A 27785-nucleotide genomic window follows, 5' to 3' on the forward strand; every position below is an offset into this window, starting at 1 on the left:
CGTGCTTCATATTGATCCGAAATATCTTAGGGGGCGGGGCTACTGGGCACAGGGGTACGGTAGGATGGCACACACACCATCGCAAAAATGCGTGGAAAATGGCACCAATACATGCGCAAAAGCCCTGTAAACAGCAGCAAGATTTCTATCCTGTTAGCGTCCTGTTAGCGTCTTGTTAGTCTTTTAACAGGACAATTTGAGTGGCGGTGAGCGATTTCTGTCACACGGGTATGCCATGAAATTTTCACTAGAACTCACGTCTAATATATTGATGCGTCTGTATGGCCTTGATCGGTGGTGTATTGAATATCATATCAATGCTGCCTCAAGGACCAACATGATTTGTTTGGAAAAGAGTTAAGGAAGAGAAACAGAAAGAGAGAAAAGGAAAGAGGAAGAGAGAGTGAGAGAGAGAGAGAGAGAGAGAGAGAGAGAGAGAGAGAGAGAGAGAGAGAGAGAAATGTTTTGCTCAGGGCTTCAATTTCTCAGATTGGGTGGTTTGTGCGAATGGACTCACACGCAAGTTTTACCAGGAGCCCCACAACAGTCAGGGCTGCCGGGTCAGAGTGCACTATCTTAAACAGTGTCTTTTGAAGTGATAGATTCCTAGATCGTTGCAGCGTACAAGACATCTGGGATAGCCATGAAACATCTGTTGAGATACCTCGTCAATTGTTATTTTAGGTACTGTTTTAGTATTCTCTCTTAATTTGGAAATCAGCAACGAGTGTATACTGTGATGGAGTAGTTAACAGTGCAGCTATCCGAAGGTACTTCATCTACACTCAATAAATGCAATGGCATGCGAGTGCTCCAACCAACCCCATTTCATGCCCAGCCAAAATTTGGCGAGAGCTTTAAAGGAACATTTTGCTAAGAGCGTTCATTACTTGTATCAAGTGTCAGCACGTGCTATCTCATCATTTCATTGAGCCGGCAACGATGTTCTGGATTCTGCGACGAACCGGAGCGGTAAACTTATTCAATTCCATCGGTAACGGAAACACAGCAAAGACGGGGTCGACTCATAGCAATAATTCGGGTAAGCGAGCTACTATATGCCCTGTAATTTGAATTCAACCCTCGTGAATCGTGAATTTAACCCTAATACACCAGAGATGTGATTGCAGAAGCAAATATAATTTTATTTTAGAGGCAAGTATTTTCAAAATTGTTAATGTTTTTAAAACTCGTTTGGGACCCTGGGTACCCAGCTACCGGTGCCGAGTATCTAACTCATGTGCATTTCATATATTTCAGCCGGTTTTATTATTTTCTTGACAAACATAGTTCACCAGCACAAATTTAAGGATCAGCTATTTCTCTGCAAAATCTGCCAAAAATTCTGCGGAAATTAAAAAAAAAACTGTGAAAACGAGAGATGTAAATCTCCTTGAATAATAATAATTATTCAATTAATTGATTATTGAGTATTGATGTTATACATGCGAAAGCGCCTGTTTATGCAAAAGATTGCAGCGAAAAGGTTTTATCATTGTGTTATTCGCGAAATTCGACTGCATTTTCATTTTTAATCGTACCAACAGTGGCAACTGTAAATATTGTCCTATCAAAAATTAGCACCCATAATTGGCTTTCTCAAAGCCACCCAAGCGTATATGAACTCTAAATAAACGAACGGTCTTTGTTGAAATTCTGTTAGTAAGGATTTCTCTTCTTCATACTGAGCATAATCATCAAGTGGGAGTCTGTAGTGTTCGACATTTGACACGCTTGATTGCTTCCTTTCCTCTTCTACGGATCACAGTGGTAGGACGCTGGGCATATTGAATTGCTATGGTTACTTCCCACCAACAGACAGCGAAATCCAAGGAAAAGTGCAACAGGACACACTTTGCTTTTAACAAACCAGAAACTTTGAACAGATATCCGGAACAGCGAAGCATAAAGTAAACAAATTAACACATTCCAAGATCTGGCATTTGGCACTTGCTGATAACTATCTCATTTATTTACCTTTTTTACATGAAAATAAAATTGTATCTATATGTGGGAGAGGAAGGTAAGAAGCTCTTATGTACAATATTTAGCCAACCCTACGCTAGCGGACTTATGATTCGTGAACGAGGGGTATGCTTTTATATATTGAATGGACAATTGGCAAACTGACAGCGCTGAAAAGGTTTACGGTCATAGTGAATAAATGGACTATTTCAGTTGGTCTGCTAATGTAATAGATTTCAAACCACATGACTTAGAAACGCACTACACATTTGCTGAGATGACTGCCCGAGTAAGAGCTCATCCGTTAATTAAGGGTTCGTGTGCGAATAAATGGGCACCTGCGCAGATTTATATTTAAAGTCATCTGACACTGTTACTCTTAGCTCGTCTCAATTACTTGCCAGACTGGTACTTTTTTGAGTACGGTCGCCGGCACAGGCTCATCGATCAACCCATCCTAATGGACATAGACGTGCTTTGTTACGAATGGATCGGATCAGCAATGTCATGCAGTAAGCTACTGGAATTCAGCCTCACACACCGCTAGTAAGCTCTATCGCCAACTATGCAGTTACACTCTAATCCAGATTCAAATGGGCATTCTGACCGCTGTTGCTGCGGTACAAAGCAGAAAAGCTTTTTATAAAACATATCATCATCATCATGCTCAATGGTTCTATTCGGCGGAGTGTTGCATCCTGTCGCTATGCCTCAACCATCAAAGCTTTTCCTATTCTATCTAGATAGAATACCGTTCACCGATCATCCTAGTAAACTCCCATCGATGTAAGATGCTAGTACAATTCAGAAATAATTTTATAAAAATCAAGCAACCTGTTATTCCCTCCCTTTTATTTCGTAAATTGGTGGATAATTACAGCAGTTAAATATAATTTTTTTTGGAAAATATCAAGAGCATCTTCCAATGCTAGAGCAAACCAAAAGGGGCCGTGGGGGGGAGGGGGGATAGTAGACTTCCTGGCTGGCATGGGCAGCTTCGATAAGTAATTACTTTCAGTTTTTGTTGGTTCGTAACTAACAGGAAACTTCTCTTGCATACCACTCAAAGCACTCGGCTGACCTATGTGCGCATGAGTACCTTCCCACGGGAATGCAGAAGGCTCGTTACCATCTACACATTTCCATAGAAATCGTTGCAAAGTTTGTGGGTTAGGTTTGAAAATCGCCTTTGAAGAATATTATACTACCAAGGTGGGTCTGCGAGTCGCAAGAGTATTGCTAGCAGCCCTATCCTCACTATGTGGTGGCAAACGGTAAAGGGTGAAATGGCAAACCCAGTCTACCTGCCCCCACCCATGTACCAAATAAATTCGATTTTCGTTTCATGCTGCAAATCAATGGGCGATGAAATAAGCAGCCTAGTGGCTTGGCTTTGACAGACATTCGGCCGGTGGCACTCTTTTAATATCCCCATTGCTAACAATTTTCTTTCTACTCACATGCTGTACTTAGAGAAGAGTAATCCTCGCCCACCGCGTAAGGCGTACGGGCGGCTCAGTGTCGAATCAGATGATGCACAGTCACGAGTCGAAGCCAAGGCGCCGACGGTGGCCACTTACTATGCCGGTCAACTCGGCATCCCGGGCTATGGGGGCACATCGGACAACCGCATCAAACCAACGGCAAACCAACGGATCACAGGAGACGGCAACGGCAACCGGGTCTGCAGGGCGACCACTGACACTAGTGTCGTCGATAGCAGTACCACACGTAGCGTTAGTCACATCAACAACAACAACAATCAATCGCAAAGCAATGGTCACTTTGGGCAGACTGGGCCGATGGTGGACCGCACGCGAGTGCATCAAGCGTCACGACACACATCCATAGCATCGTTGACGGCGAGAGATGGGCTCGATAGGGATAATAACCGGAACCACGAGAACTGCGGCGAAATCGACGGCAACATGGAACTCGAGCTGGACAATCACATCAAGCAAAGGCAGTCCCTGTCCCAGCTACATACGATGGTGCTGTCGGACGACGACGATTATGGTAAGTATTCATTGCTGCAGTGCCCGGTGTATGGTAACACCTGGAACCGTACCCACCATTCGGAGAGCAAATTCACGCAGGTTGAGTCAAGTTAAGGAGGGGCTAGGGTTTTTTTTAACATTTATAAGGACGGACCAGCCGTATGTTTGTGGGGCTAGGGTTAATTATTTGAAAAAAAAATGAACTTTCAATTTAAGTTTTGTCATAGTGAAGGTCGTATTAAACATATTAAGGGGGCAGGTTCGGTAATTTCTGGCCATAAACCGGATCATTTTTGACGATTTTTTGTGAGGTTACCATTCAACTTTATTTTTTCAAGTGAATCCCAAATTAAACTGCATCTTTTGAAGAATATTTAGTTCTATTTTGGAGAAGATTGATTGAAAACTTCATTCATGGCATCAAATTTCTGAAGGTGCGTCTGCGAAAAGATACTTTTTGTGGTGCCCGTCGTAGCTGCGTGATGGGTCTTCAGAAAAATACAAATCAGTATTCTTTTGATAGATTATAAAATTATCCAGTAGCTCCGTCGAGTTTTTGTTGAATTTCCTATTTTTCGGTTTTTGCCAGATTTTTGAAGATGAAAAAGTGATGCTTTTTGTCATTTTCTCTAAAAACACGATTTTTAAAGATTTGTTTATAAAAAAGTATCAGCAAGTATGGTGTAGTTTTATGCTACGATGGGAACCGACTTTGACCGCTTCAATGTCGGGCGCCATGCCATGGATCAGGCGCGTTGCAAAGTTTGTGGTTTATTGAAATCTAGCTGATTTTCCCGATTTCATACGGGTATACGGTATGGTTTTTTCCCTTGGTCAATCTTTCTAGCACGATATTTTTTTCTCGTTCAGTCGGGGCGAGCCCGTATATTTATTCGCCAAATACGGCCCCGCTACCTTCACTTTCAGCCCCTGGGAGCTTTACAATTGTTTTGCTTTCCAGGGGCCGTAGGTTTAACCTGGTTTCTAGCACGATATCATTTATAGCATTTAACGTGTCTATCCGCATGAGTTTTATCTTGAGAGCATGCTGGTTGTAGAAGATAAAGACCAAAATAAGAAGTATTAAAATTATTAATTGACATCGATAATTTATGATCATAAACAGCAGCCAGTCCACGGTTAACTCATAACAAATCCCCTATTTGGGCAATGTGAAGTAATGAAAGTTATTTTCGTTAAAACAACAATTTAACGGTAACGGTAGATCCGATATCTTGCGTTAAAGATCGGTGCCAATTGAATTCTTGTTGATAACTGAAAAGCTATGCTCTCCATTTCCAAACTCATCTTTCATTTGGCGGAAAGGCCTTGCATGAAAAGCCCGGGTACCCGGGTACCCATTTCAAATTTCAACGAAAAAAAGAATGCCTTCCCGTCAATATTTTTAATAACTTTTGTTTATGATACTCCAGATACCCAAAGTACATTTTTCACGTCGAATTTGCTTTTGAATTGATTTGATACCTCATATTGAAAGGTAATTATGAAATTTACACCAACCCGGGTACCTAGCGCTATGGCCTCTGAGTGCCCAACCGAGGGTTAAGCTTACCATCAACCTTCTTTGAATTGCGAGGCATAAGGGAATGCGTAGGACAAAAGAATGGAGTAAACTCCGCTTTAATGTTACCAATCATTTAGAGACTCCAAAAACATTGAAAATGACAGCCATATTGCTCTAGAAGGGATTTTCAGGATAGGGAGTGTATGCCAACCCCTCCTCCTCCTTATCCGGCAAGAACTAAACTTTGTCACATGGTATCTAAAGCAACCAGCAACAATTGTGTGAGTTTTGGAGAAATTTGCTTGAAAACTTGTAGAGTTATGAATTTTTCTAACACATTGATATTTGGGAGGGGGAGAAGGGAAGGGAATCCTGGGAAAAGGACCTCCGATGATATCATCTGAGCTGATAAGCTACCTTTGTGCCAAGTTTGGTAAAGATCGGCCTTGTAAATTTTGCGTTATGCGCGAACATACAAACATAGACTTGCTTTTATTTATAACACGGGGTTTACACTATGCGATTTTCTGGGGCAGATTTTTCGACGTTCTGGCGTTCAGACTAGCAGATTTTTCTGGAGATACAAAGTGTGAGCGCCAGCGAGAGTCGATGTTTATCTCAGTTGGCATTCGCAAACGTTGTATTTACCTAGGAAATTTCGCTATTTTTCGTTGCCTGCACTTACATTTAATGAATTATGAACTAGTTATAAATTACATTCCGCGTCGGAAGATAGGTTTGCCGAAAAATTAACTATTTAGCAAAGGTTGCTGCGGTTCAAACCACATCAAACCAAACGGCTGTTCTTGAATAATGCTTTCCTTTTATTTCATATCTCTGTCCTTGTCATTTATTTGCTCGAGCGAGAAAAATCTTTGGAAATCGTTCCAAAGATTTTATTTCTGCCCTAGATTTGACACTCACTAAATCATCGCAAAACATCGCGGAGCTCAAGGGCTTCCAAAAGCAACTCACGGTTCGCTCAAAATTCTGCGAGAAAAATCTCGGGCAGATTCGCCTGCTTCCATACATTGGCGCAGAAAATCTCATAGTGTAAACCCCGTGTAAGATATCTTTGTCAGGATTATTTCGATTGATCCAAAAATTTTGCATAACATTCTTGGAAGGATAAGCATTCATTAAAAAAACTGCTAAAACGGAAATGTCACGAAAAGAAATTAAAAACCTTTGCTCACCCTTAAGGGGGAACCGGCTTCTTTAACCTTTCCCCGGAAATGATAGCAATGATCGTCGGAAGCGGAGGAAGTTGTGCTGGCAGCAAAAGTAATATAGCAACAACGGAAATTCGTCAACACGGGATGCGGGGGAGATCCAGCATCGCCCAAAAAAATGGGTCGCGCTTTGGAGACTTTGTTTCAGCCACTTAACGAGTTGATGAAAAAAGTCAAAAACCATTTCCTTCCCTTTCTGCCGCAGCTAAGCAATCAGTGAGCTGGCTGAAATGTCTAGCCATAAAGTATGTGTATTGGACACGAGCGTGCTGTTATTGTTATGCCTTTATTGTCGGAACGGGCGGTCTTAATCTGCTAGCCAGTGCCACGGTTACTTGTTTGGTTTGACCAGCGGCGATGTTCTTTCTTCGCACGTTGTCCTGGTGAGAGGTCGGCTAATACCTTCTGATCGTGATAATACAGTAACTCCACCTTCTCCGACGTGACCGCTGGCCAATAGCCGCTGTTTTATGTTGCAGCAACGCAAACACGCTCTCATCGTGTCTATCGCGGCAGAGCACCACCGAGCCGCGCTGACACGTACGAGAGGCGCCTTGCATGCATGCTTATGTGCTGGCTTTCAACCAGAATCCAGGGTGGGCAGCAGCAGCAGCAGTAGTACGGCGTGTGTGGTACGCAAAACCCGACTCTTATTGGATATTCCATCGATTAATATAGTTCCCCGGGTTATTTAGTAGCTATTTCGTTGCCCAATACACTCTTTACACACTTGCAAACGAGCAAAGGCACCCCGCTGCCCAATACATTGCTGAGGCCCAGCAGAATACACCAGGGCATACCGTGATATGCTGTTTATGCGCTGATGCTGTTTGGTGTTTGCTGTTTGCGACGGGGATGGAATAAACGACACTTCCAGGTGGTGTATGTGTGACTTCCCTTTGATCTTTTCCACGAGAACAGATGAAAGTCCTGCCGAACACTGGGCGCTGGTTTTAGTGGAATGCATTAAACGCCATTGTCCAATGTGACCAATGTTGCTGTGCTGTGGCTTGCAATGCTTGTGCGGCTACTCGGCCCGTCTACCTGTGCTGGCCTTGGCCTATGTATGGTGAGTCAAACCTCGCAGTATGGTGTGCCATACTCATGTACAAGCCAGCCAACCTGCCGGCTACATGCCACCTATCGCTGGAGGACTGTGATGTGTTTTAACTCTTGCCCGCATCACACAGCTTCCGATCCATCATCCTGTTCAATGTTCAACCATCACGCTGCACATTTTTGTACCCAATTGTTTCGCAACGTCATTGTGGAACGGTCTCTACTTGTCGGTTGATGATATACAAAATCATGACAAAAGAGAAGCCGCATTGGTGCGTGTCCCCTCCATACGCCCGGTAGTTATACATAATTATGAGTATTACAGAAAAACGGATTCCTCGGATGGTGTAAACTATGGATGGCCGCAACCGTAGCCTTGGTGCCAAAGAAGCTAAGAGAAAGAGAGAGACTCGAAAAGGAACCCAAGGTAATTGTAATTGCAAATGTGTTGGAAATGTTTTGGAAAGTGGGGAAACAATAAAAAAACAGAATATGAATTTGCTTCAGTTTTGATTAGATTACATTGATAGCAGCACGTACGGTCGCTGCATAAAATGTCTCAATACTACTAGGGTTGGGCCTTCGACACTGGAAGGTGATTCTTCATTCCCCGCACCATGCAAACACGCACACAGCATTTTCTGAATGCGCTTCATTTGGAGAGCGGCGAACCCAACCGTATCATTCATAAAATGTAAACCGACGGCTACGAGTCCCTTTTGAGAGCTCGCTCGAGAAGCAGCGCTGCATAAACTCAATTGTTTGTTTTTGTTTTTTTTTAATTCGGATTACTACTGCCAAGGGGAAAGCAAGCGTAGGATTCAATGGGATTAAATTCAGTTCAGATTCAGTTCAGAATTCAGACCTTCCTATTTTTATTTAAATAATGGAAATCGTATCCTCACACAGTTGCGCTTGCCTGTTGGGCTGTCCTAAGCTGCCTATGTCGCCAATATGGCTTACTTCAAATCTCAAGGATACTTGAATTGATTTTTGTTCATGATTTTTTACGTTGAACCATTCAAGAATTAGTGTGGGAAATATTTAGATAGGTCCCATAATCCATCGTCTTTAAAATCGGTGCCTATCGTAGAATCAAATATAAGGATTTTGCAGGGCCCAATTGAAAAATTAATCTAGTCATTAATGGTTTCCTAGGTGTGTCGTTTTTGATTATTTGTCCTGTTTTAGTTGTGCTTTGCTAACCATTGATGGGCCAGGAATAACTTGTTCTATTGAAATTTTACATATGACTGCCATTGCGTTGGAAAATATAAATGAGAACCAATGTATTGGTAAACGGGGTAAATCGAATCTTTCACTTCTCCATCCAGCACCAGGCTGAACGGGATTTTCCGTTCGCTTTCGCCAACTTCGTTCATTTGCGCTGCGGCTCCCTAGCCCTTCTTAGCGATACCGATAATAAGACACACGTCGAGCCGCACCGAGATGTCTGACACTGGAGGGGAAAATACTGTCCGTTGCGTTGCGGTGCGAGAGTGCTAACTGAAAGCGAAACGGCGCGTAACGAGATGCTACAGGCGGTGGAATGTGACCCTCTGACTCCACCATTTCCGCTGTTTTCCACTGCCTCAGAGGACCGCCGTTGGCTGGAGCGTCAACATTCCATTTATCGTGCACATCTTGTGCTTTCGTGCGCTCTGCCCTACGACCTATAAGCTCACCCCCAGCCCCCTTCCACCCACACCGCTCTCCTATCGCCGTTCAGATTCTCCCAAGAGCGTTTCCTAACCCCCCCCCCCCCCTCCGGGTCGTCGTAGATAAATTTGTTTTCATCGATCCCTAGTACGCCCGAACATCAAACAGATCGGTACACGCTCAACCGTGAAACGCCACCGAGTTTCATGAGCATGATATATATACTACCGGCTATCACCGGTGACATTAGCACGGTTTATATATTTTTCTTTTACCGTCGCACTTTGAAGCATATTTTTCCATCCTCGCCCACCACAATGTTACATGTGCTGGAATATGACAAATTGTGTTCGATGGAGGCGCCCAGTTTGCTTAATAAATTTTACACCGATACTACCGGAGCCTGGTCGCAGCAACCCGCTATGCTGTACAGCGGCCCCATAAATATGACTATAACTATATAATTAATCAGAAATATGACTATAATTTGGTCGAACATTGTTCCGATTTTTGTGATGGGATTATTGTTTGACACTTTTCCCACGTATCATCCCCGTGATCATTTGCGTGCCAGAGAAGTAAGCTAAGACCCTGTTCCACTCAGTGGGTTGGAAAGTTATGCTGTGGCTTTACCAAAACGCCGCAAACATCCGCGCTCGGTTCGACACTTCAACAGTCTTATAACGGCAAAGCACCGCAATCAGCAGTTGGGGCCTGGGCCTGGGTGTGAAAGGGGTCTTGAAGGTGCCAAGTTGCCTTTTCACGGATGGCTCACAACACACATACACACCGCACTAAGCAAACAGCAGTCAGCGGCGCCTTTCTGTAAAGTGAACATGTATTCTTCGGCAACCGGGCTGAGGTGTTGCCCTGTGGTGCCCCCATCACACTTCCAATCTCACCAACCCCGGTTTGTGTAAATCCCGCCTAATTCCATTAAACTTACAGTATACCGAATAATTAAGATTGATTAAACACTGACTGAGGTTCTTGCTCCTTCGGTATAAGAGCGGATGGAGGTGTTTCTCAAGCTGGCAGCCGGTATGCTCGCAGGCAGCTCTTGCGAAGGTTACTGTGAGAACGTCGTCACGTGAGAATCTAGAGAAGGGGAGAGGGGGGGGGGAGAGTATACCGTGAACTGGATGCTGGTTGATCTGTTTCACCTCATAATCTAATTAAAGCGTGATGGTAGCTGCCACACGCTAGCGTAAATCATCTCGTTTGGCTGGGGACACGATTGATAAGCGAATGCTCCATTCTGACAAAGCCTCTAGCACAGGGCACATAAGAAGAAAAACTCACACAAATGGACATATTACGGTTTAAGATTTCTTTTACATTTAAGTATTCGTTTGTCTTTATCCTTAAAGCGAACTTCTTTCAAAGAATGCTTCTAGATGTATGTTTCGTTTGTTCCCCTTGACAGAAGAGTCCTTAACCTGTAACGTGTGTGATCGGTCATTCCATTGCCGCCGGCAGCTGGCATCTCATCAGCAAAAGAAACGACATTTTGGGTAAGTAGCAGTGGCCGCCTTTTTACGTACCTTCCTCCAGCGTATGATGATTGTCAACGACTGCATAGCTGCAGCATTATTATTTGTCTGCGCTGTTCCTTTTGTGCAGATGCAGCGGTTGTGACAGTCTGTTTCCCACGCTGATGCTGTTGGAGCACCACAAGGAGGAGTTCGAACACTGGAGCGACTACGAGGACAACGAGCGGCTACCATGTTGCCGGCGTAACCGTCTCGATGACGAAGACTACATGGACACTGAGACTGCAACGAGCGATGCGGAGAGCGAAGATTTAGAGCGGCTGCTCTAAAGCGTTAGGACCAGAGCCTGCAAGTCATCCTCGGGATCACAATGTTTGGGATCAAATGCCACTACAAAAGTGCTGTAGAATGAGAGAACGATTATGGATAGCCCATAATTGTTTATATCATCTGTTTGGGCTAAATCAACCGTCGCGTAACCGGACACAATTGTACCTGTACGCATCTTTGACATGCTTGTTTGAGTGAATACTTCTTTCGTTGTCCGTCCATATATTGTTGCAGCTTGCTGGTGGAACAGTGAAGATTTTATCTCAACGATTCACCTGTTCCGTGCACTAGCTTGTAAGCGTCATCCGGTTGTTCAACAATAGAGAAAGAATGTGTGTGTGTGTGCTGTGAGATACTTTTTTAAGAAATTGTAAAAAATCGTTCATTCCAATACCATTTATGTCGACTGCAGTTGTATAAAAAATATCAGGCGGGCAGAGTCGAAAACAATCATCGACCGAAATGTCATAAATTATTCATACTCTCGCTTTTTATTTTTGTTATTGTTAACTAACCATATTAGGCATCAACAACCAGCCCTTTGTTTTGAATCAACTCCATACTGTTCACGGATAAGTTAATCAACGAACTGGAAAAGAAACTTAACATATGTGGAAGGAAAACAATCAAAGCATCAGGAAATGTTCCGGGAGTAAGGAAATCCGCAGAGAAATTTAAATGATTGATTAGCTGGACAAGATGTACAAGCATACATAATATATCAATATCAATGTTGGATCGCAGTAATTCAAGCACTCGGTAGCTGTATGTCTACTATAACAATAACTATCAAAATGTTAAGCGTAGTAGCGGCATACCCTCCTAACCACCTGTGCCAAGCAGCTACGTTACTCTAACTACGCATAACATCCATAACTCATTTCGACTATGCGTTCGAACTGAGGGAATGCCAAAGCCAAAGGCGATAAATACCATATCAAATTAAAGTCCACTGTACTAGCAATGAAACGAACGATTTATATCCTTCAGATGTGTGAGCTAGCACCATACCTTGAAACAGGCAGAATCATAGGCAGTTTAGAAAAAAATTGAATGCTTATGGATCCAAGAGAAACAAAAACTGAAAGCACATTTTTGCTGGCAAGTAACTAGCAACGTAAGGAAAAAGTAGTAAAGAGAGGTCGAGCTATTGATCCACACTATATACAGGCTACTAAAATACCTGCAGACAATCACAGTGGTACTGCCAACAAACACCAAGCTCTGTTTTTGGTATATGCCGGACTTTTTGCGCGTTTTCTAATGCATGTTTGTCCCTACATCGCTACTACTCTGGTGTATCGCTCAATGACCCAGGAAAGCAAAGAACTACCGTTAATTTTATATCCTTCTTGGGGATTTGTATAATAGCCTCTCCTGCATACGAATTCTATCAGCATATCGTGACCTACGAGATACATTGATGAGTTTATTAAAAAAATAAAAAAAGAACAAAGATAGCATAAACATACGGCTCGTCCGTCCTTATATATGTTAAAAAAAAAAAAAACAAAGATAGCAGAATTCCCAACAAAAAAGTAAAGTGCAAAGGAAATGATTTGGAACGCTTCTAGTTCTGAAAACATAATCCATGTTTAGATGCATAACGTTATACATGAAATATGTCATAAAAGATGTGTATGTATTATATATACATAAATAGATGTGAAAAGCAAAAAAATCGACTTACACTAGGTAATTGTGGGCTACACGAATTTTAAAATAGGTAAGGTACGGATTAATTCGTTGTGTGGATGGTGATTTTTTTCAACTTTTATTTGTAGACTGTACCGCTTGCTATATTCCATCCGATTTCATCGGTTTGAATCGTGCCACCTTTATCAGATTTTTATCTTACATCGAAAATGTTTATTCCAAGAAGATGCTTAGCAAACGGGTATTAAGTATGATCGTTGGTTGTTCGACCACGCTTCATATTTACTATTTGGTGCTCTCATTTCAGGTTCGCTGTAATACTCCATATTTTTATTCCAAATGTTTCTTAGCGTTTGAAACGCAGATAGGGAGCTAAAGAAGGGTGGTTCATGCCATCATTTTTACGTTCCAGCTACGTGAACATATCGACAAACTATTCCCCTAAGTTCCAAAATTGAAACATTCTACAGCGTTTGAATCATTCCTGCTATTAATTTTCACTCTTTTTCCTCATGCGGTCCTCTGATCTTTTGGCGATAACGACCTTTTTCTACCTTCTGTTCAGCAAAAAATCAAATTATGTTTCGCTGAGAGGAGATCGAAAGAACAAACAGATTGTGAACGATAAGAGGGGATTTCTGGAAAAAACAATATATTCTAACTTATATCGGAATAGCCTAAGTTCAAACTGAAGTTATGTTCAAACATTGTCCCCGCATCTTCCATTGTTTACCTTGCTCAGTGGTTCTGGCTTGCCTTGAACATTACTTCTACCACTGACCTAACTTCTTTCGTTGAAAACTCAAAACAAATACAAAATGGAAAATTAGCTAGGGCAAGATATTCACAGTAATCATTTCTTCCTAAACCATACTCATTTTAATCGTACTCGTGAGATGATTCTCTTTTGCTTATCAAATTTTCACGTTCCTCGGCATCAACGTGCGAATCGACTAGCGTTGCCGCCGTTACTGAAACCGACAGTGGTTGCGAACGATTTGTCACCTTGCCAATTCCTTCGCTTAAACCGGAATGTGTGAGGCTGTAATGAGTGTGGAGAGGGAATGAAATACGCAATACTTATGCGTAAGATAGATAAGATAACTCTGCAAACTATATAATGGTAACTTACATTTCAACTTCCCCATCATCGTCGTGATCGTCTTCATCGTCAAAATCGTCGCCACCGTGTACTGAAAAGTAAGGATGTTGCGAAACGGGACGGAATTTGTAACCCGTCAGAACAAAGAACACGTAGGTGGCCATCTCTTTGAACATCTCATCCAGCCAAGCGTATTGGAAGGCAACTGTGATCTAACGAGAAGAAGATCATGTTATTTTACTATTATCAAAAGATGAAAAGCTTTACCTTCAAGAGAATAACGATGATCCGTGTGAAATAGATGTAACAAACAATCATTATATAAAACTGGCGGAACAGCTTTAATTTGCGAAGATTGATGGCGGCCTTCCCATCAGTTCCTGCGGCCTCCTGGAGGTGGCGAATTGACCACACCACTGGGAAAAGGATTGCACCACAGCATAACAGATCGACTAGGACAAAAATGTCACTCCATGTCCCGTACTCCTTGTCACCCTCATCGCTTTCAGCCATGATAATTTCGGCTACGTTAGCAAGTACTTGCAGTGGTATAATAATCATAAATAGCTTTTTGTCCTTATCAGCTAGTATGTGCTTAATGAAGGTCCAGCCAGTTCCAATCAATACTATAGTGATGATCAGCACCGCACCCTTGAGCCTGTAATGATTGAGCGCCTATTACGAACGTCTGCGTTCGAACAGAAAAACGTCTGCTTCGTCAAATCTACTTACAAATAGGTGATGTAGAAGAGTATTGCCCAAGCTTCCACGTGTTCGCCTTGTACCTCAATGAAGTGATAGTTTATTGCGTGGAACAGCAGTGATAAGGATTTCAGGAACACTAGCACACCCATAAGGTAGTGTATCTTGAAAACAGGTTGTTTACTCTTATGTAAAATAAATACCCAAAATAGACCAGACAGGAAGAACAGCACAGCCATCATAAAATAAAGCGCTGGTAGTGGCATTTCACCTGCCGACAGGTAGTTGCCACTGTTACGTTCCTCGATGTCTACGTTGAAGCTCAACTCATATAGTGTGCTAGGTGCATAGTTTGGGCAACTATGGAAGTAAAGGTTATACAGTCCTTCCTCTTGTTTGGTAGCAACGTAGATAGCGAACTAAAAGATGTAAAAGACCGTGTTCTGTTAAAAAAAAACAAAGCTCAACCGATTTGCTGCGTTTGTCCTACCTTAAAACTGTAATACTTAAACGTGTCGTCACCTTGCTTGACATCGAGTGGAAGCGTTAATTTACTGCAAATTTTTGCAGTACTCTTGCCAGAAACCATGTCCTGATCTAAATTATCGACTGGTTGGCTTCGACGTCGCCGTCGCTGCATGTAGACAAACTTTGCATCGCCCATAGTTAAAAGGGACTGGCGTTTCGATCGTAAAGCTGGCACTCCGCTGCTGTCTTTGTAAAGGTGTAAGTTTTGCCAGTCATTCGAGCAGCTCACATTAACGCTGGGGGTGATATATATCATGGTAATCGAAGTGAATCCTGTTGCATTCATCCGACTTCTTCAACCTACACATTTTGTTTCAGGTCCATCTTGAAAAATACGATAGGTCCATTGCTCTGCGCAGTCACTGGCTCCGTGAGGATACATTTGTCCTGATGTGCGTCAAGGTATGGGTTCATTGCGTCCGACATGGTTTTGTCTAGCGACAGCCCAAACTGAGCCAATATTTCATAACAGCGAAACGCGTAGTGAATGGAAGCATTAGTAGAATTTCAGTAGAACTACAAACGGCAAGCCAATCTTACCAAATTGTTTTCCATGCCATCACCAACGCGGAAATTAGATACCTGCACATCTAACACTCCACCAGCGTAGAACCCAAATGTGCTAAGCAAGATGTACCGCCGGAAATCGTTCTAATGTGAAAAGAAGTCGATTTATCGACAAATGAATAAAACAAAACACGCTTTCTGTCGATAGTCTATTTCGAGTCACTTACCCGAACTTCCAGATGATGACGCCGGGCGACTGCTATTGCGGCCAGGACAATCACAATCAACCCACTTATGGTCCAAGACCGCGCACATCCGGACCAACGCATTGTGGGCGACGGAGAAGCTGAAGCTACTGGTAGCAATAGTATCACGAGTCAAGCCAGACATGAAAGCAGAGAGCGTTAGTTATTAAAGTAGCTAGCCGACTTGCCTTTTATTCGTCGCTGTAAAATAGTATCGCTCTTTTCTTTGCTTTGGCAAAACACTTACGGAAGAGCGCTCTCTTCGGTTGTCAACTCCCGATCGGTGCTAAATCAGCGGATAATATTATACTTCCTCCACTGTGGCGATGCTAGCTAGCTAGCTAGTTCACAGCATTCTGGGCGTAAATGTTGTTTTCGGATCTCTAAACGGCTTGGGAAATCAATCGTCTACCAAAATCTTTTTCGAGGATTTGAGGATCTTTTCCGAGAATTTTTGCTGCCCATGCAGCACAATCAGGTTTTCGTGAATTTTCGCTGCTGACTGGGGTAAGAGCGATGACGTTTTATTTTTAAATATATATAAGGACGTTAAAATAAAACAACGCCTGCCATTGCAGAGCCAAATTTGTTCATGCCTATCGAACTAATAAAAATAGGGAGGCCTAGGCGATGGCTGAGTTGATCAGCCTTCCTGCTAGTTGCATTTCTACTTCAATTTAAATTCCAAAAATTGCTTTGCGACTGCCATGGAGCCAGACAGCGAGAATCGTCCAGCAGCGCTTAGGCTGTACGCGCAACGTAGCTCTCGCTAAAATATTACAGGGATGCTCACAGTTTGATTCTATGCCTATATTCGTGCTTGGTTTCTAGTCACATCGGCGGTTTGAACGCGCGCTTCTACCCACAGTTGATTTGAGCTTCCAGCAGTTTGAAGATTGACCGTTTAGTGCTCGTCATCGGTCTGAAGATTGAACTAATTAAAAGCAGATGTAACGTGAGGATTAGCAGTAGATTATTGGACTGAGAAAATGTTGTCTTATGCTGTGCTTATGCTTGGAATCATTTATTGGACGAAACACCATTTCCATGCATCAATAACTCTGCGCATCTGCACAGTGCGCTGGAAAAAAATCATGATTACATGCCTCAAGTTGAACAAATGTAAACAATTGGTACAATGGTTCCCATTTCTATTCCTACCATATCGCCCTGTATTGTCACTCTTCTCTATCTCTATTGCAACCATCACCATATATGCGACTCAACGCCGCATGCGCAACCGAAAGGACTTTTCGAATTTGTTATTCATTCACACGATAGGAAAAAAGAGAAACAACTAAGGCAGTAAAAGAATAACGCTGTGTTTTTTTTCAGATTCAACAGAATACCTATGATCCGAACTTTGTCCACAGCCGCAATATGTTAACTCTGTACCGTAGTAATGCTTGCATTTTGGTGATAGTACCTGTAAGATTTGATTAGCCTGGTGTACCGTAGTGTAGTTAAAAACAACGGACAGTAGTGAAATGAAACAGCTGCAGAAAATACCTCTACAACCTTTACGGTGTAGTCCCGCAAGCATTTACAAGCGCACAAATACGATGGCTCTGAAAAAACTCATTCTCGATGGTACTGTTTGCTTATTGCTTGTATACGGAGCCAGCACAGTTATATGTCCAGTACGTTTCTTGTTATGATTGTTTCTCACACATACTTCACTCCCTAATTTACGCATTTCATTGTGATGTTAGAATACAGGCAGTGCATGTTGCACACCAACGATGAATAGCCAAGCTAATCGATAGCTTTTGCAAATAAGGAATCACAGTCCGTTGGATTGGAATATATTCATCGGTTTCAGAAAATCATTTCCACACACGTTTAGAAGAAAAATCCGAAAAAAATAGAGTTGGTTAAACAAAAGCGTTGGATTATCAACTCTTTCGTCTATTCGTACAGGTTGCAGCATCTTCGCTTTCGCTGTGTGAAGGCGGCCATACATGTCTGCCACCCAAGGAATGCTGTGCGAAAGGATGCTGCTACCTATACGCACCACCAGGCGGAGCCCCACGCGTACCCGTCGCCGATGCTGACCATGTTTTGAACATGTTTTTTGTGAACCACTGGTATTTCTGGTGTTTTCTGGTTGCCATTATGCTGGCACTGCTTTGTGCATGCTCGTTGTGGAGGAAGAGGCGACAGCTGTGCGGCTGGGAAACCTCTGGACGGCATTCGCAGTCCGAAGGTGACTCGGCTGGTTCTTGCTACGCACCACCGCAGTACAGTCGCTGCAACTCCTTCCATATCCACGCACCGCCACCGTACATGGAGGTAAGGCTGATAATTACTACTCCTCTTGTTTTCTATGACCGAAGATCGAAGATAATTTTTTGACCACGGTTGCCGGTTTTCCTTCAAGGTGGCATCAAAACCCGATCTCTATCCGCTCGTGTTCAGCTATACTGACCCTGGTAAGGGGAATGGTGCCAACTACTTGATGGTGCAGTACTTCAGAAACTACCTGATGCAGCCGCTGGGATCGATGTCTGGAACCAGCACTGTGGATTCGCTCAGTTCCAGCTTCATCTGCACCGCCAACGAGGCCAATACGCTAGTGCCTCCGCCTTACTCTCGCGCGGCAAGTCCGGATATGCCAGCATCGGTTCGTAACTGTCCCCTGCAACGATCAGCATCGCAGCAGGTGTGTGCAGCGCACGATGGTATTCTGGGTAGTCAATCCGCATCAGCACACATACAATGTGCGCGCGACGACGAAGCCGCCTCGGAACATGACCGTACACTCTCCAGGGACCAACCGAGCGAAGAGCTGCTGCCGGATAGTTCGACATCGATCAACAACAGCTTGAGCTGCAGTAATGTTTGCCACAGTGAGCCCGTTACAGTACTGCGGCCGGCACACCATCGTCATCGTCATGCTTCGATCGACCGTTTGGGTGATAAGGATGCGGCTTCACAGTGCGTGTTAGAATCGGGAAATGGCATGTTCAGTCGTATGCCGGATCAGGATGAAATTGGAACCGAAACGAACAGCAGGCAGAAGCCATCGTATCAGCTGCAACCAATGAACCGAACCGTGTCGTACCCGTCGCCGCCAACCAATTCCCTGGGCTCGTTTGAAAAGCGCGCGGCAATCAGTGGCGGATCACACCTCGGTCACTATAGTAGCTGTTTGGATAATGCACGCGATTCACTGGCATTGAATAACAAGCGAGGCACTCTTGCACATCGGCACGAGACTATATGTAAGCTTTGCAACTTAATGGGCAATATGACCGGCAGCGTACCGGTGGAGCTGTTTCGCCAAATACAGCCGGAACGTCCCGTACAACGAAAGAGCATGGAAGCTTGCTGTGATGTGCTGGCTCCAAACAATAATGCCCAGCAGCAGTACATACTGCAGCAGCAGCATCAGTGTCCATCGCAGCAACAAATCAGAAATCAGAGCCAGCAGCAATATCAGCAGAAAAACATTTTAGAGCTTTCCGGAAACAGTGATGATTCCATGATGATCGAGGATACTGGTGAGAAAACGGAGGCCCAGATGCGGAGCTCGTGCATCGGCTCTTGTACCGGTTCCAACGTGTCCAGTTTGCTAAACATCGATTCACTCCACTCGCCACCACGTGCCACGAGCCCAACAGCAGAGGTGCGCGAGCTTTTGGAGCAAATACGCCAGTTGCACGACGGAAATCAGCAACGACACACGGAGGCTCCCCAGGAACCGAGTGGTATTGTTCCGGCAATGCCACCGGGGAGAAGTAGTGAGGAGGTGAATGGTAATGGTGCGCCACTGCCAACCAACCGGCGGCCATCTTCATTGACCAGCAAACGAAGTAAGCTATTTAACAAATATGCTATACAATGTATGCCATCGGTGGCTAGTGGCGGTAGTAGTAGACGGGCTATGTACATACCTATTGCATCGACACCGAATGCGTATATAGCGACACCCTCTGCCGTACGGTGCCACCTTCGCAGCCCGTCATCGATGTCATCGGCAGCCACCAGCTTTCTTAGTCGTGGGCGTAGCCGTTACAGCTGGATGTCTAAGTCTGCACCAACCACTCCGGGTACTGTTGCGCCAGGTGGTGGCGCCGGTCCGGCATTGTGCGATAACAGCCCGCTACTGCTTAACGAGCAGGACGAGGATGGCGAACAAAATATGTAACGAGATAGACAGAGAGAGAGAGAGAGAGAGAGAGAGAGAGAGAGAGAGAGAGAGAGAGAGAGAGAGAGAGAGAGAGAGAGAGAGAGAGAGAGAGAAAGAGAGAGAGAGAGAGAGAGAGAGAGAGAGAGAGAGAGAGAGAGAGAGAGAGAGAGAGAGAGAGAGAGAAAAATAGTGTAACAGCAGGAAACGGGAGGTCGCAGACAAGATTTACTTATCCTTTATTCATTAGTACCAATCGCATAAATTCCAGTAAACAATTTAGGTGTTGAGATTATATTCGATTCTCCTACATAGCTAGCGCGCGTGTTAAGAAAGAAGGCATACTGATGATGATGAATGGAGTGCGTAGTTTTGCTTACTACCGGATTTCGTTGTACGTGTGTACGTTGTAAAAAAAAAGAAAAAAACTAAATGAAAACTAAACAATCCACATATGAATGGGAACACCGCCTCGAACTGGCGAGAGAGTATAGTTTTCTTAGACGTTCTGGTAGAATACTTGTATAACCCATGTTGCCTTTCAGGTCCACACTCTTTTAATTTAAACATACTTCGACTCACTTCAAACCATGGTACATTCTGGAAACTGTAACGGACAAATAACTACATGACCCAGCCAGCGTTTTCATTTTTATTCGCAAAAGTAATGATGGATGTAGTAGTATACCTTATCTTAGGCAAATTGGGGCAAACTAACTAATGAGTGACATAGTTTCTATTGTGATTCGTTAGTTCTTCATGATGTTTCAGTACCCTAAAGACCAATGTTTTGCTTATAGCCGATGTTTCACGCATGCTTTGAACAAAAACCAAACAACCACTTTATGGAACAATCGATTAGAAGTAAATTATAACTAAATATAAAGACGCGCCAGCTCTTCTTCAAAGACTTCACTGACTGTGTTTCGCTCAAGGTTTGCTGGCTGCAACGTCGGCGTAAAGTAGGAACGGCAGAATGTCATCGTCCGAAATTTTCCCAACAATTTGAGGTCCGCACACAACTCTAAATTTCGTACTCTAATTTTTTAAATGTTTCACCCGCCCAATATGCGCGGTTTTCAGGAATGCAGTGAGGAGTCGAAAGAAAAACGGCAAACAAATTTTGAAAGGATTTAAATTTATAACACATTCGAATTGGAGGGAAATATTTCGGATCAAAACGGCTCATTTCTCCGAACGGATTCGCAACTCTTACCGGCACTCAGGATAACTCAATAAAATGCCCGTTAGTATCAGTTAGTTTGGTCAGGTGCCCCATTGAACAGGTGCGTCGACCTCTTTCTCTGCCCGGTGCCATCCTCGATCGGATGGTAGTCGAATCAGTCCGTCGAACGTCATCCCCTTTTTTGTTAAGTTTTTCTGTTACAATTTCAATCGTTTTCTGTTTCTGAAGTTTCCTTTTCGGTTGAGTTTGGCTGTGGCGTGTAGTGTTTTGTTGGTTTGACTTGGGCACAGAAAACGTTTTCACGAAGGAATCTCCTGAAAGAAAAGTGTACCAGCAGCTAAGAAGGAAGCTTGGATGATTAGCGCTTGGTTTAGCAATGAGCATTTCGTAGGTTAGAAATCAAGAGCGATCGAGTAAGCGGCAGGTGAGCAAGTCCCACAAAAAAAACTCGCTTCAATGCGAGATGATATCACAAAAAAAAACCAAAAAAAATCTGTTTTATCGGTATTCAGATCGACACGTGATCGTCCAATTTGCAAGGATGCGGTGTTTAGAGGTTATACTAGCGGTGGCGATATTCGGTGGCGATGCCATCAACAGGGTCGATCCGGCAGATCCGGCCAAAGAGTTGGGCAGTATTGTATGTGGTGTGCACGAATATCAGTGCGAGAACGGTGCGTGCATTCCGCTCGCTGGCCGGTGCAATGAGAGCAAGGAGTGTGCCGATGGTAGTGATGAATCGGATTGCGGTAAGTGTGACCGTTCCTGACCATGTGGGTTCGAAGTGAGGTTAGGGCGTTCTTCTGTTCTAAACCACCGCATTCTCCGCTGCTCCTCATAGAATATTTCCTGTGTCGGGGACCGTTCTGGTACAAATGCAAGGGAGAAGCGACGTGCATCAGTGCCGCTAGCCGGTGCGACAAGCACCTGGACTGTGTGTTCGGTGATGACGAGGAAAACTGCGACAACTACGAGGTGCCACACAGGCCGCTCTTGTGCGGGAAGTCGGAGTTCACCTGCACGGACAAGGTGTGCATCCCGCTCGATCTCATGTGCGACGGCATCGACCACTGTCCGGACGGTTCGGACGAAACGATCGGCTGCATCGATATCGACAGCAAGTGCAGCGGGTTCCTTTGCCGCAACAAGCACTGCCTACGTACCAGCAGCTGGGTGTGCGACGGAATGCGCGATTGTAGCGATGGTTCCGACGAGGAGCACTGTGTGCACGAGTGCACGCTCGAGCACGGTAAGTTCGAGTGCGCCAACAACGACACGTGCATCGCCATACAGGAGGTTTGCAATGGAAAGGCTGACTGCGATGACGGCAGTGACGAGGGAGCGGGCTGTAAGAATGACTCGTGTGCCGAGCTGAAGTGCGGTGACCGGCCATGCAAGCGGATGCCGAACGGTCGCTCGGTTTGCCTGTGCGAGACCGGATTCCGATTTAACAACGTCACGCACCAGTGCGAGGACATCAACGAGTGTGACCGGTACGGGCTGTGTAGCCAGGGATGCATCAATACGCCCGGCTCGTTCCGCTGCACGTGCGTCGATCAGTTCGAGCTGAAGCGGGACCAGCGGACCTGCGAGCTGACCACCGGTACCGAGGCTCTCATGCTCTACACAACCCAGCGCTCGATCGGTGCCCTCTATCTGTCCTCGCTGCATCAGTATTACGTGGCGAAGGAGCTATCGCAGGTGATTGGCGTCTCGTACGATGGCCAGCACGTATACTGGACGGACATTGCGCACAAAACCGAATCGATCGAACGGGCCCAGGAGGATGGCAGCAAGCGCGAGCTGCTGCTGACGGCCGGGCTCATCTCACCGGAGGACATCGCACTGGACTGGCTGACCGGCAACATTTACTTCAGCGACAGTGGCCAGATGCACATAGCGGTCTGCTCGAACGATGGTTTCTACTGTAAGGCGATCGTGCAGGAGCAGCTGCACAAACCGCGCGGCATCGCGCTGCTACCGCAGAACGGTTCTCTTTTCTACAGCGACTGGGGCGACAATGCCCAGATCGGGCGCGCCCGGATGGATGGCAGCGAGCAGCAGATCATTGTCAGCGACGGCATCCACTGGCCGAACGGGCTGACGCTCGATTGGCCGAACGAGCGGCTTTACTGGGTCGATGCGAAGCTGAAGCAGATTGAGAGTATGCGCTTCGACGGCCGCGACCGGACCGTCGTCCTGTCCGGCGTGCTGAAACACCCGTTCTCGGTGGCCGTGTTCAACGACCGCATCTACTGGTCCGACTGGGACACGAAGAGCATTCAGTCGTGCGATAAGTTTACGGGCAAGGGCCGCCAAAACATGGTCCACGATCGAGTGATCTTTGGTGAGTTGTGCTGTGACGCAGTAGAGCTTCTCGTGTGGGTATTCCTTATTTCTTTTTTTCGTTTTTTTTTCGTTTTTTTTGGCAGACGTTCACATATACCACTCGAGCCTTCATCCGAAATCGCACCACCCATGCCAGAACCATACCTGCTCGCACCTGTGCCTGCTCACGTCGAACAGCACGTACGCGTGCGGCTGCCCGAGCGGCATGATGCTGCAGCCGAACAGGCACACGTGCCAGGAGACGGCCAAGCGCCAGTCGTTGCTGTTGGGCATCGGGAGCTACCTGTTGTCGCTGAAGCACCACCCGTTCGGTCGCCATGAGGAGGGTAAGGGCGAACCGTTGCCCATCAACATTAGCCGGCTCGCGTTCAACAGTCTCACCGGCGAGGTGCTAGTGGCGGATAACGTGCAGAAGGCTATTTTTGCGGTAAACTTGGAAACGAAGCAAACGCGAGCCCTCGTCACCACTGGCATCGGTTCGGTAGCGTCGCTTGCGCTGGACTATCTCAGCAACACGGTCTTCTGGTGCGACACGGATAGGTCGACTATTGAGATATACAGTTTGGACACTCATCACCGGTCCATCGTGCAGCATTTCCTCGGTGGGGACAGTCCCGTGGCGCTGGCACTCATTCCGGAGATCGGAAAGATGTTCATCGCGCTACGCTCCCGGGCGGCACCGTGGCATACGCACATCGACCAGCTCGCCCTGACTGGCCGGGGTCCACATGCGCACGTGATGGAGGACCGTATCGGTAGCAACGGCAGTATCGGCTTCCACGTCGATCACGATCTACGGGCCGTGTTTTGGAGCGACCAAAGCAGCGGGCGTATCGAGATGACCAGTTACGAGGGCGACACGAGACACCTGTACCGGGACTATCTGCGCCATCCGGTGTCGATGACGGTGATCGGGGACGAGCTGTTTTGGACCGGGTACCGCTCGCAGCGCCTCTACTGGTCGGATAAGCACAACATGGGCGTCACGAAACGGATGACCATTCCGATGCCACCCGGTGTGGCCATCCCGGAGCGGATTCCGGTGGCCGCCACCCAGCCGATCCGTCGGCAGGAGCATCCGTGTCGGCACCGGAACGCTGGCTGTTCGCATATCTGTGTTGCCGCTGGGCTGTACAGTGCGGCCTGCGTTTGCCCCACCGGTATGGTGTTCAACACTTCGCTCAGCAAGGTGTGCGTCCGTGCCGTCGATTGTGAGAGCCGGTGCGAGTCGGGCGAGTGTTTGTCAGCCGGCAAACGCTGCAATGGCCACCCCGACTGCCCGGATGGTTCGGATGAGCGCAACTGCCAGCCACGGCACGGTCCGCTCGAGGCGCGCGTTTCTGTCCAATGCCGCTGGAACGAGTTTCGTTGTGCCGATGGTAGAAAGTGCATCTCAGCGAAGCGGCGCTGTGACAAGGTGCACGACTGTGCCGATGCCTCGGACGAAGCGAATTGCGACGGGTACGTGCGGCATGGTGAGTGCCGGGAGTCGCAGTTCACCTGTGCGAACGGTTTATGCATCGATGCGAATGGGCGCTGCGATGGGTATGCTGATTGTCGTGATGGTTCGGACGAGCTAGGTTGCAAGCCGATTGCTGGAAGCAACAGCAGCAGCAGCAACGGTAACGGCAACGGCACGACGGTTACGTGCGCGCCCCACATGTTCCGCTGCAACAGTGGCCAGTGTTTGCCGCGCTCGTGGGAGTGCGACGGGACGCCGGACTGTACCGATAGTTCGGATGAGCATTCCCAGTGCCACAATTCGGAAAAGACCACCTGCCGTCCCGGTTACCACACGTGTTTGGCCAGCGGGGTGTGCATCGAGGGGTCATTGGTTTGCGACGGCAACGACGACTGCGGTGACGGTTCGGACGAGGAGAGCTGTAGCCACCACGAGCAGCAGGACACAATCTGTGCGCACCCGGACAAAGCCAACGCGTCGCTATTCTACTGCACTCGCTCTAGCCACTGTTTCGACGCTAGCGCTCGCTGCAACGGGACGGCCGAATGTCCGCACGGTGAGGATGAAACCGACTGCCCGGGATGCGCTCACCAGGAGTTTGCGTGTGCGAATGGTCAATGTATACCGCGCGAGTGGCGCTGCGATAAGGAGCTTGACTGTGCCGATGGTTCCGATGAGTGGAACTGCACGGTGACCGACCGGCGAACGCACGAATCGCCCCAACACATTCTCTGCGGTGTGGATGAGTTCGAGTGCTCGGCAGGAGAGTGTGTTGATGTGGCGAAGCTGTGCGATGGTAAGGCAGACTGTAGCAATGGCCGGGATGAGGGTGCTAGCTGTAGCAGCGCCTGCCCCGGTGGACGCGGTCCGTGCACTCAAAAGTGCACCAAAACACCGGCCGGATCGGTGTGCAGCTGTTTCGAGGGGTACGCGCTACAGGGTGACCGGAAGAGCTGTGCGGACCTGAACGAGTGCCAGACCGGTACACCGTGTGCGCAGATTTGTGCGAATGTCCCCGGCTCGTACCGGTGCTCGTGCTACGATGGGTACATGCTGAAACCGGACAAGATGACTTGCAAGGCAACGGGTGCGAACTACTACATCCTTTACGCACGGTACGATAAGGTACGCAAGTTCGAAATTAAGCCACCCACCGTCACAACGTTGGCGCGTGCGACCAGCAGCAGAATTACGTCGATGGATGCCAATATGCACCAGGGCAAGTTGTACTACACCGCGGAAAACACGTCCGCCATCTTTGAGACGGATCTGATGGGCAATGAGTCGCGCATCGTGCTACGGTCGGTCGGCAAACCCGAGAAGCTCGCCGTGGACTGGGTGGCGAACAATGTATACTTCATCGATGGGAGCGAACCATCGATCAAGGTGTGCAGCATCGGGCGGGCCAACTGCGCCCGGCTGGTCACATTTATGCGCCAGAACTTCCTGAAGGCGCTGTGCGTGGATCCGGTCAACAAGTACATGTTCTTCTCGGTACTGTACTCGTGGGTGTTCAAGATACCGCATGCCATCTTTCGGGCGAATCTGGACGGTACGCTGAAGGAAATTGTCACGCGCGATGATAGCCTAGCATCGGCGCTAGCGGTGGACCACCATACCGAAACGCTCTACTACACCGATCTGGTGAAGAACACGCTCAGTCGGGTGGATTACGATGGCAAGAACATGAAGGTGCTGGTACGGGAACAACCGCACATCCTCAACAATCCGATCGGTTTAATACTGCACGAAAACCATGCCATCATCCTGAACCGAGCGGCCGCCGGAGGTATCGGCGAGTGCCAGCTATTTGGCAGCTACGAGTGTCAACGGTTCGGCATTAACGTGCCGCCGGCTAATCTGCTGCTACTGGTGCAGCTCTCGCGCCAACCGTTGATCGAGAATGTGTGCGCTGCTAGCGCAAACCATTGTTCGCACCTGTGCGTACCGTCGAAGGGCAAACCGATCTGTGTGTGTCACAATGGACAGTCAATAGCTGCAGGCGATCGGTGCCCGGACTCGCGGGATAGCGCGATGGCGATCGTGAAACCGGCGAACCGCCAGGCGCTAGCTGAGGATAGCCTGCTAGCAGCCGGTTCGCCCGACAGTGGCGAAGGCGTCATGGTAAAGCTGTTCAAATATGGCATAACGTGGCTCTGCATTTTCGGGCTCATCGGTAGTGTATTGTACTACTTTAAGTGGCGCCGCGCTCGAGACGTGTTCGATGTCGGCATACACTTCCACAACATGGAACTCAGCACGCTCGCGGACACGGAGTCGCACGCGAACTTAAAACCAGAGCGCAAAATAATAGGAACGCGGCAGGAAATCACGTTTGTTAAAGGAGACGAGCAGGGCGAGGCTATGAGCAACGGCAACGGCGACAGCGACGGTGACGGTGACGGCGACTACTGGCATACGCCGTACGGAGACTCGAAAGAGCTTAGTGCCCAATTGTTACCGTAAGATTTTGTTTGAAAGTTACCGAAACATAAATGTCCTCCACCCCCCCCCCCTTCCCCCCCCCCCAATTGGTGTTGGTTTGAAAACATTCAACGACTTGCATCACATTCAATAAAACACCACAAAACTGTAATCGATTGCATACTTCTGAACTGAGATCATTCGTGGTTTATGGCGCGCGACTGCCAAGATGCGT

The 27785-nt window shown here is 46.6% G+C and overlaps 4 protein-coding genes across 8 annotated transcripts in view; 2 read left to right on the top strand and 2 right to left on the bottom strand.

Moving 5' to 3' along the window:
* The first annotated feature begins 433 nt into the window (after positions 1-433).
* Positions 434-13474, top strand: LOC126579691 (uncharacterized). 3 transcript variants are annotated; one of them, XM_050243231.1, is made up of 5 exons: positions 434-770; positions 901-1042; positions 3439-3981; positions 10864-10951; positions 11061-13474. In XM_050243231.1, exons 2-5 carry the CDS (start codon positions 943-945, stop codon positions 11257-11259), a joined length of 930 nt encoding a protein of 309 aa, XP_050099188.1. In that variant the 5' UTR covers positions 434-770; positions 901-942; the 3' UTR covers positions 11260-13474. The 3 variants fall into 3 exon arrangements, with proteins under 3 accessions (XP_050099188.1, XP_050099190.1, XP_050099189.1); XM_050243233.1 differs by having other exon boundaries at positions 11067-13474; XM_050243232.1 differs by having other exon boundaries at positions 434-684.
* A 70-nt stretch (positions 13475-13544) lies between these two features.
* LOC126579689 (protein GPR107) lies at positions 13545-16479 on the bottom strand. 2 transcript variants are annotated; one of them, XM_050243229.1, is made up of 9 exons: positions 16248-16479; positions 15983-16107; positions 15789-15899; positions 15553-15698; positions 15211-15484; positions 14751-15139; positions 14286-14676; positions 14049-14230; positions 13545-13958 (listed from the first exon to the last, which is right to left on the bottom strand). In XM_050243229.1, exons 2-9 carry the CDS (start codon positions 16082-16084, stop codon positions 13796-13798), a joined length of 1758 nt encoding a protein of 585 aa, XP_050099186.1. In that variant the 5' UTR covers positions 16085-16107; positions 16248-16479; the 3' UTR covers positions 13545-13795. The 2 variants fall into 2 exon arrangements, with proteins under 2 accessions (XP_050099186.1, XP_050099187.1); XM_050243230.1 differs by having other exon boundaries at positions 15983-16110.
* Positions 16480-17348: 869 nt separating this feature from the next.
* LOC126579901 (putative vitellogenin receptor) lies at positions 17349-27649 on the top strand. 2 transcript variants are annotated; one of them, XM_050243618.1, is made up of 6 exons: positions 17349-17640; positions 17921-18292; positions 18381-20146; positions 21856-22064; positions 22157-23662; positions 23748-27649. In XM_050243618.1, the coding sequence occupies exons 1-6, from the start codon at positions 17488-17490 to the stop codon at positions 27590-27592; spliced, it is 7851 nt and encodes a 2616-aa protein (XP_050099575.1). In that variant the 5' UTR covers positions 17349-17487; the 3' UTR covers positions 27593-27649. The 2 variants fall into 2 exon arrangements, with proteins under 2 accessions (XP_050099575.1, XP_050099574.1); XM_050243617.1 differs by lacking the exons at positions 17349-17640; positions 17921-18292; positions 18381-20146 and adding an exon at positions 21410-21739 and having other exon boundaries at positions 21828-22064.
* The window catches only part of LOC126579900 (uncharacterized), a 109113-nt gene continuing 101338 nt past the window's right edge, over positions 20011-27785 (bottom strand). Inside the window, exon 16 of the mRNA XM_050243615.1 lies at positions 20011-20108. The gene's annotated coding sequence lies outside the window, so the exon portion shown is untranslated. The remainder of the gene's footprint in view (positions 20109-27785) is intronic.

This window comes from Anopheles aquasalis, chromosome Y (genome assembly GCF_943734665.1).
Source record: "Anopheles aquasalis chromosome Y, idAnoAquaMG_Q_19, whole genome shotgun sequence".
Lineage (NCBI taxonomy): Eukaryota > Metazoa > Arthropoda > Insecta > Diptera > Culicidae > Anopheles > Anopheles aquasalis.

Coding starts and splice junctions, on each gene's coding strand:
- LOC126579691 (XM_050243231.1), top strand. CDS start 943: ATGTTCTGGATTCTGCGACGAACCGGAGCGGTAAACTTATTCAATTCC. Junction 3,982..10,863: donor GTCGGACGACGACGATTATG/GTAAGTATTCAT, acceptor TCCCCTTGACAG/AAGAGTCCTTAACCTGTAAC. Junction 10,952..11,060: donor CAAAAGAAACGACATTTTGG/GTAAGTAGCAGT, acceptor CCTTTTGTGCAG/ATGCAGCGGTTGTGACAGTC.
- LOC126579689 (XM_050243229.1), bottom strand. CDS start 16,084: ATGCGTTGGTCCGGATGTGCGCGGTCTTGGACCATAAGTGGGTTGATT. Junction 15,699..15,788: donor ATGGCATGGAAAACAATTTG/GTAAGATTGGCT, acceptor ATATTGGCTCAG/TTTGGGCTGTCGCTAGACAA. Junction 14,677..14,750: donor CTCTTCTACATCACCTATTT/GTAAGTAGATTT, acceptor CAATCATTACAG/GCTCAAGGGTGCGGTGCTGA.
- LOC126579901 (XM_050243618.1), top strand. CDS start 17,488: ATGAAACAGCTGCAGAAAATACCTCTACAACCTTTACGGTGTAGTCCC. Junction 18,293..18,380: donor CACCGCCACCGTACATGGAG/GTAAGGCTGATA, acceptor TTTTCCTTCAAG/GTGGCATCAAAACCCGATCT. Junction 20,147..21,855: donor GAGGATGGCGAACAAAATAT/GTAACGAGATAG, acceptor CCAATTTGCAAG/GATGCGGTGTTTAGAGGTTA.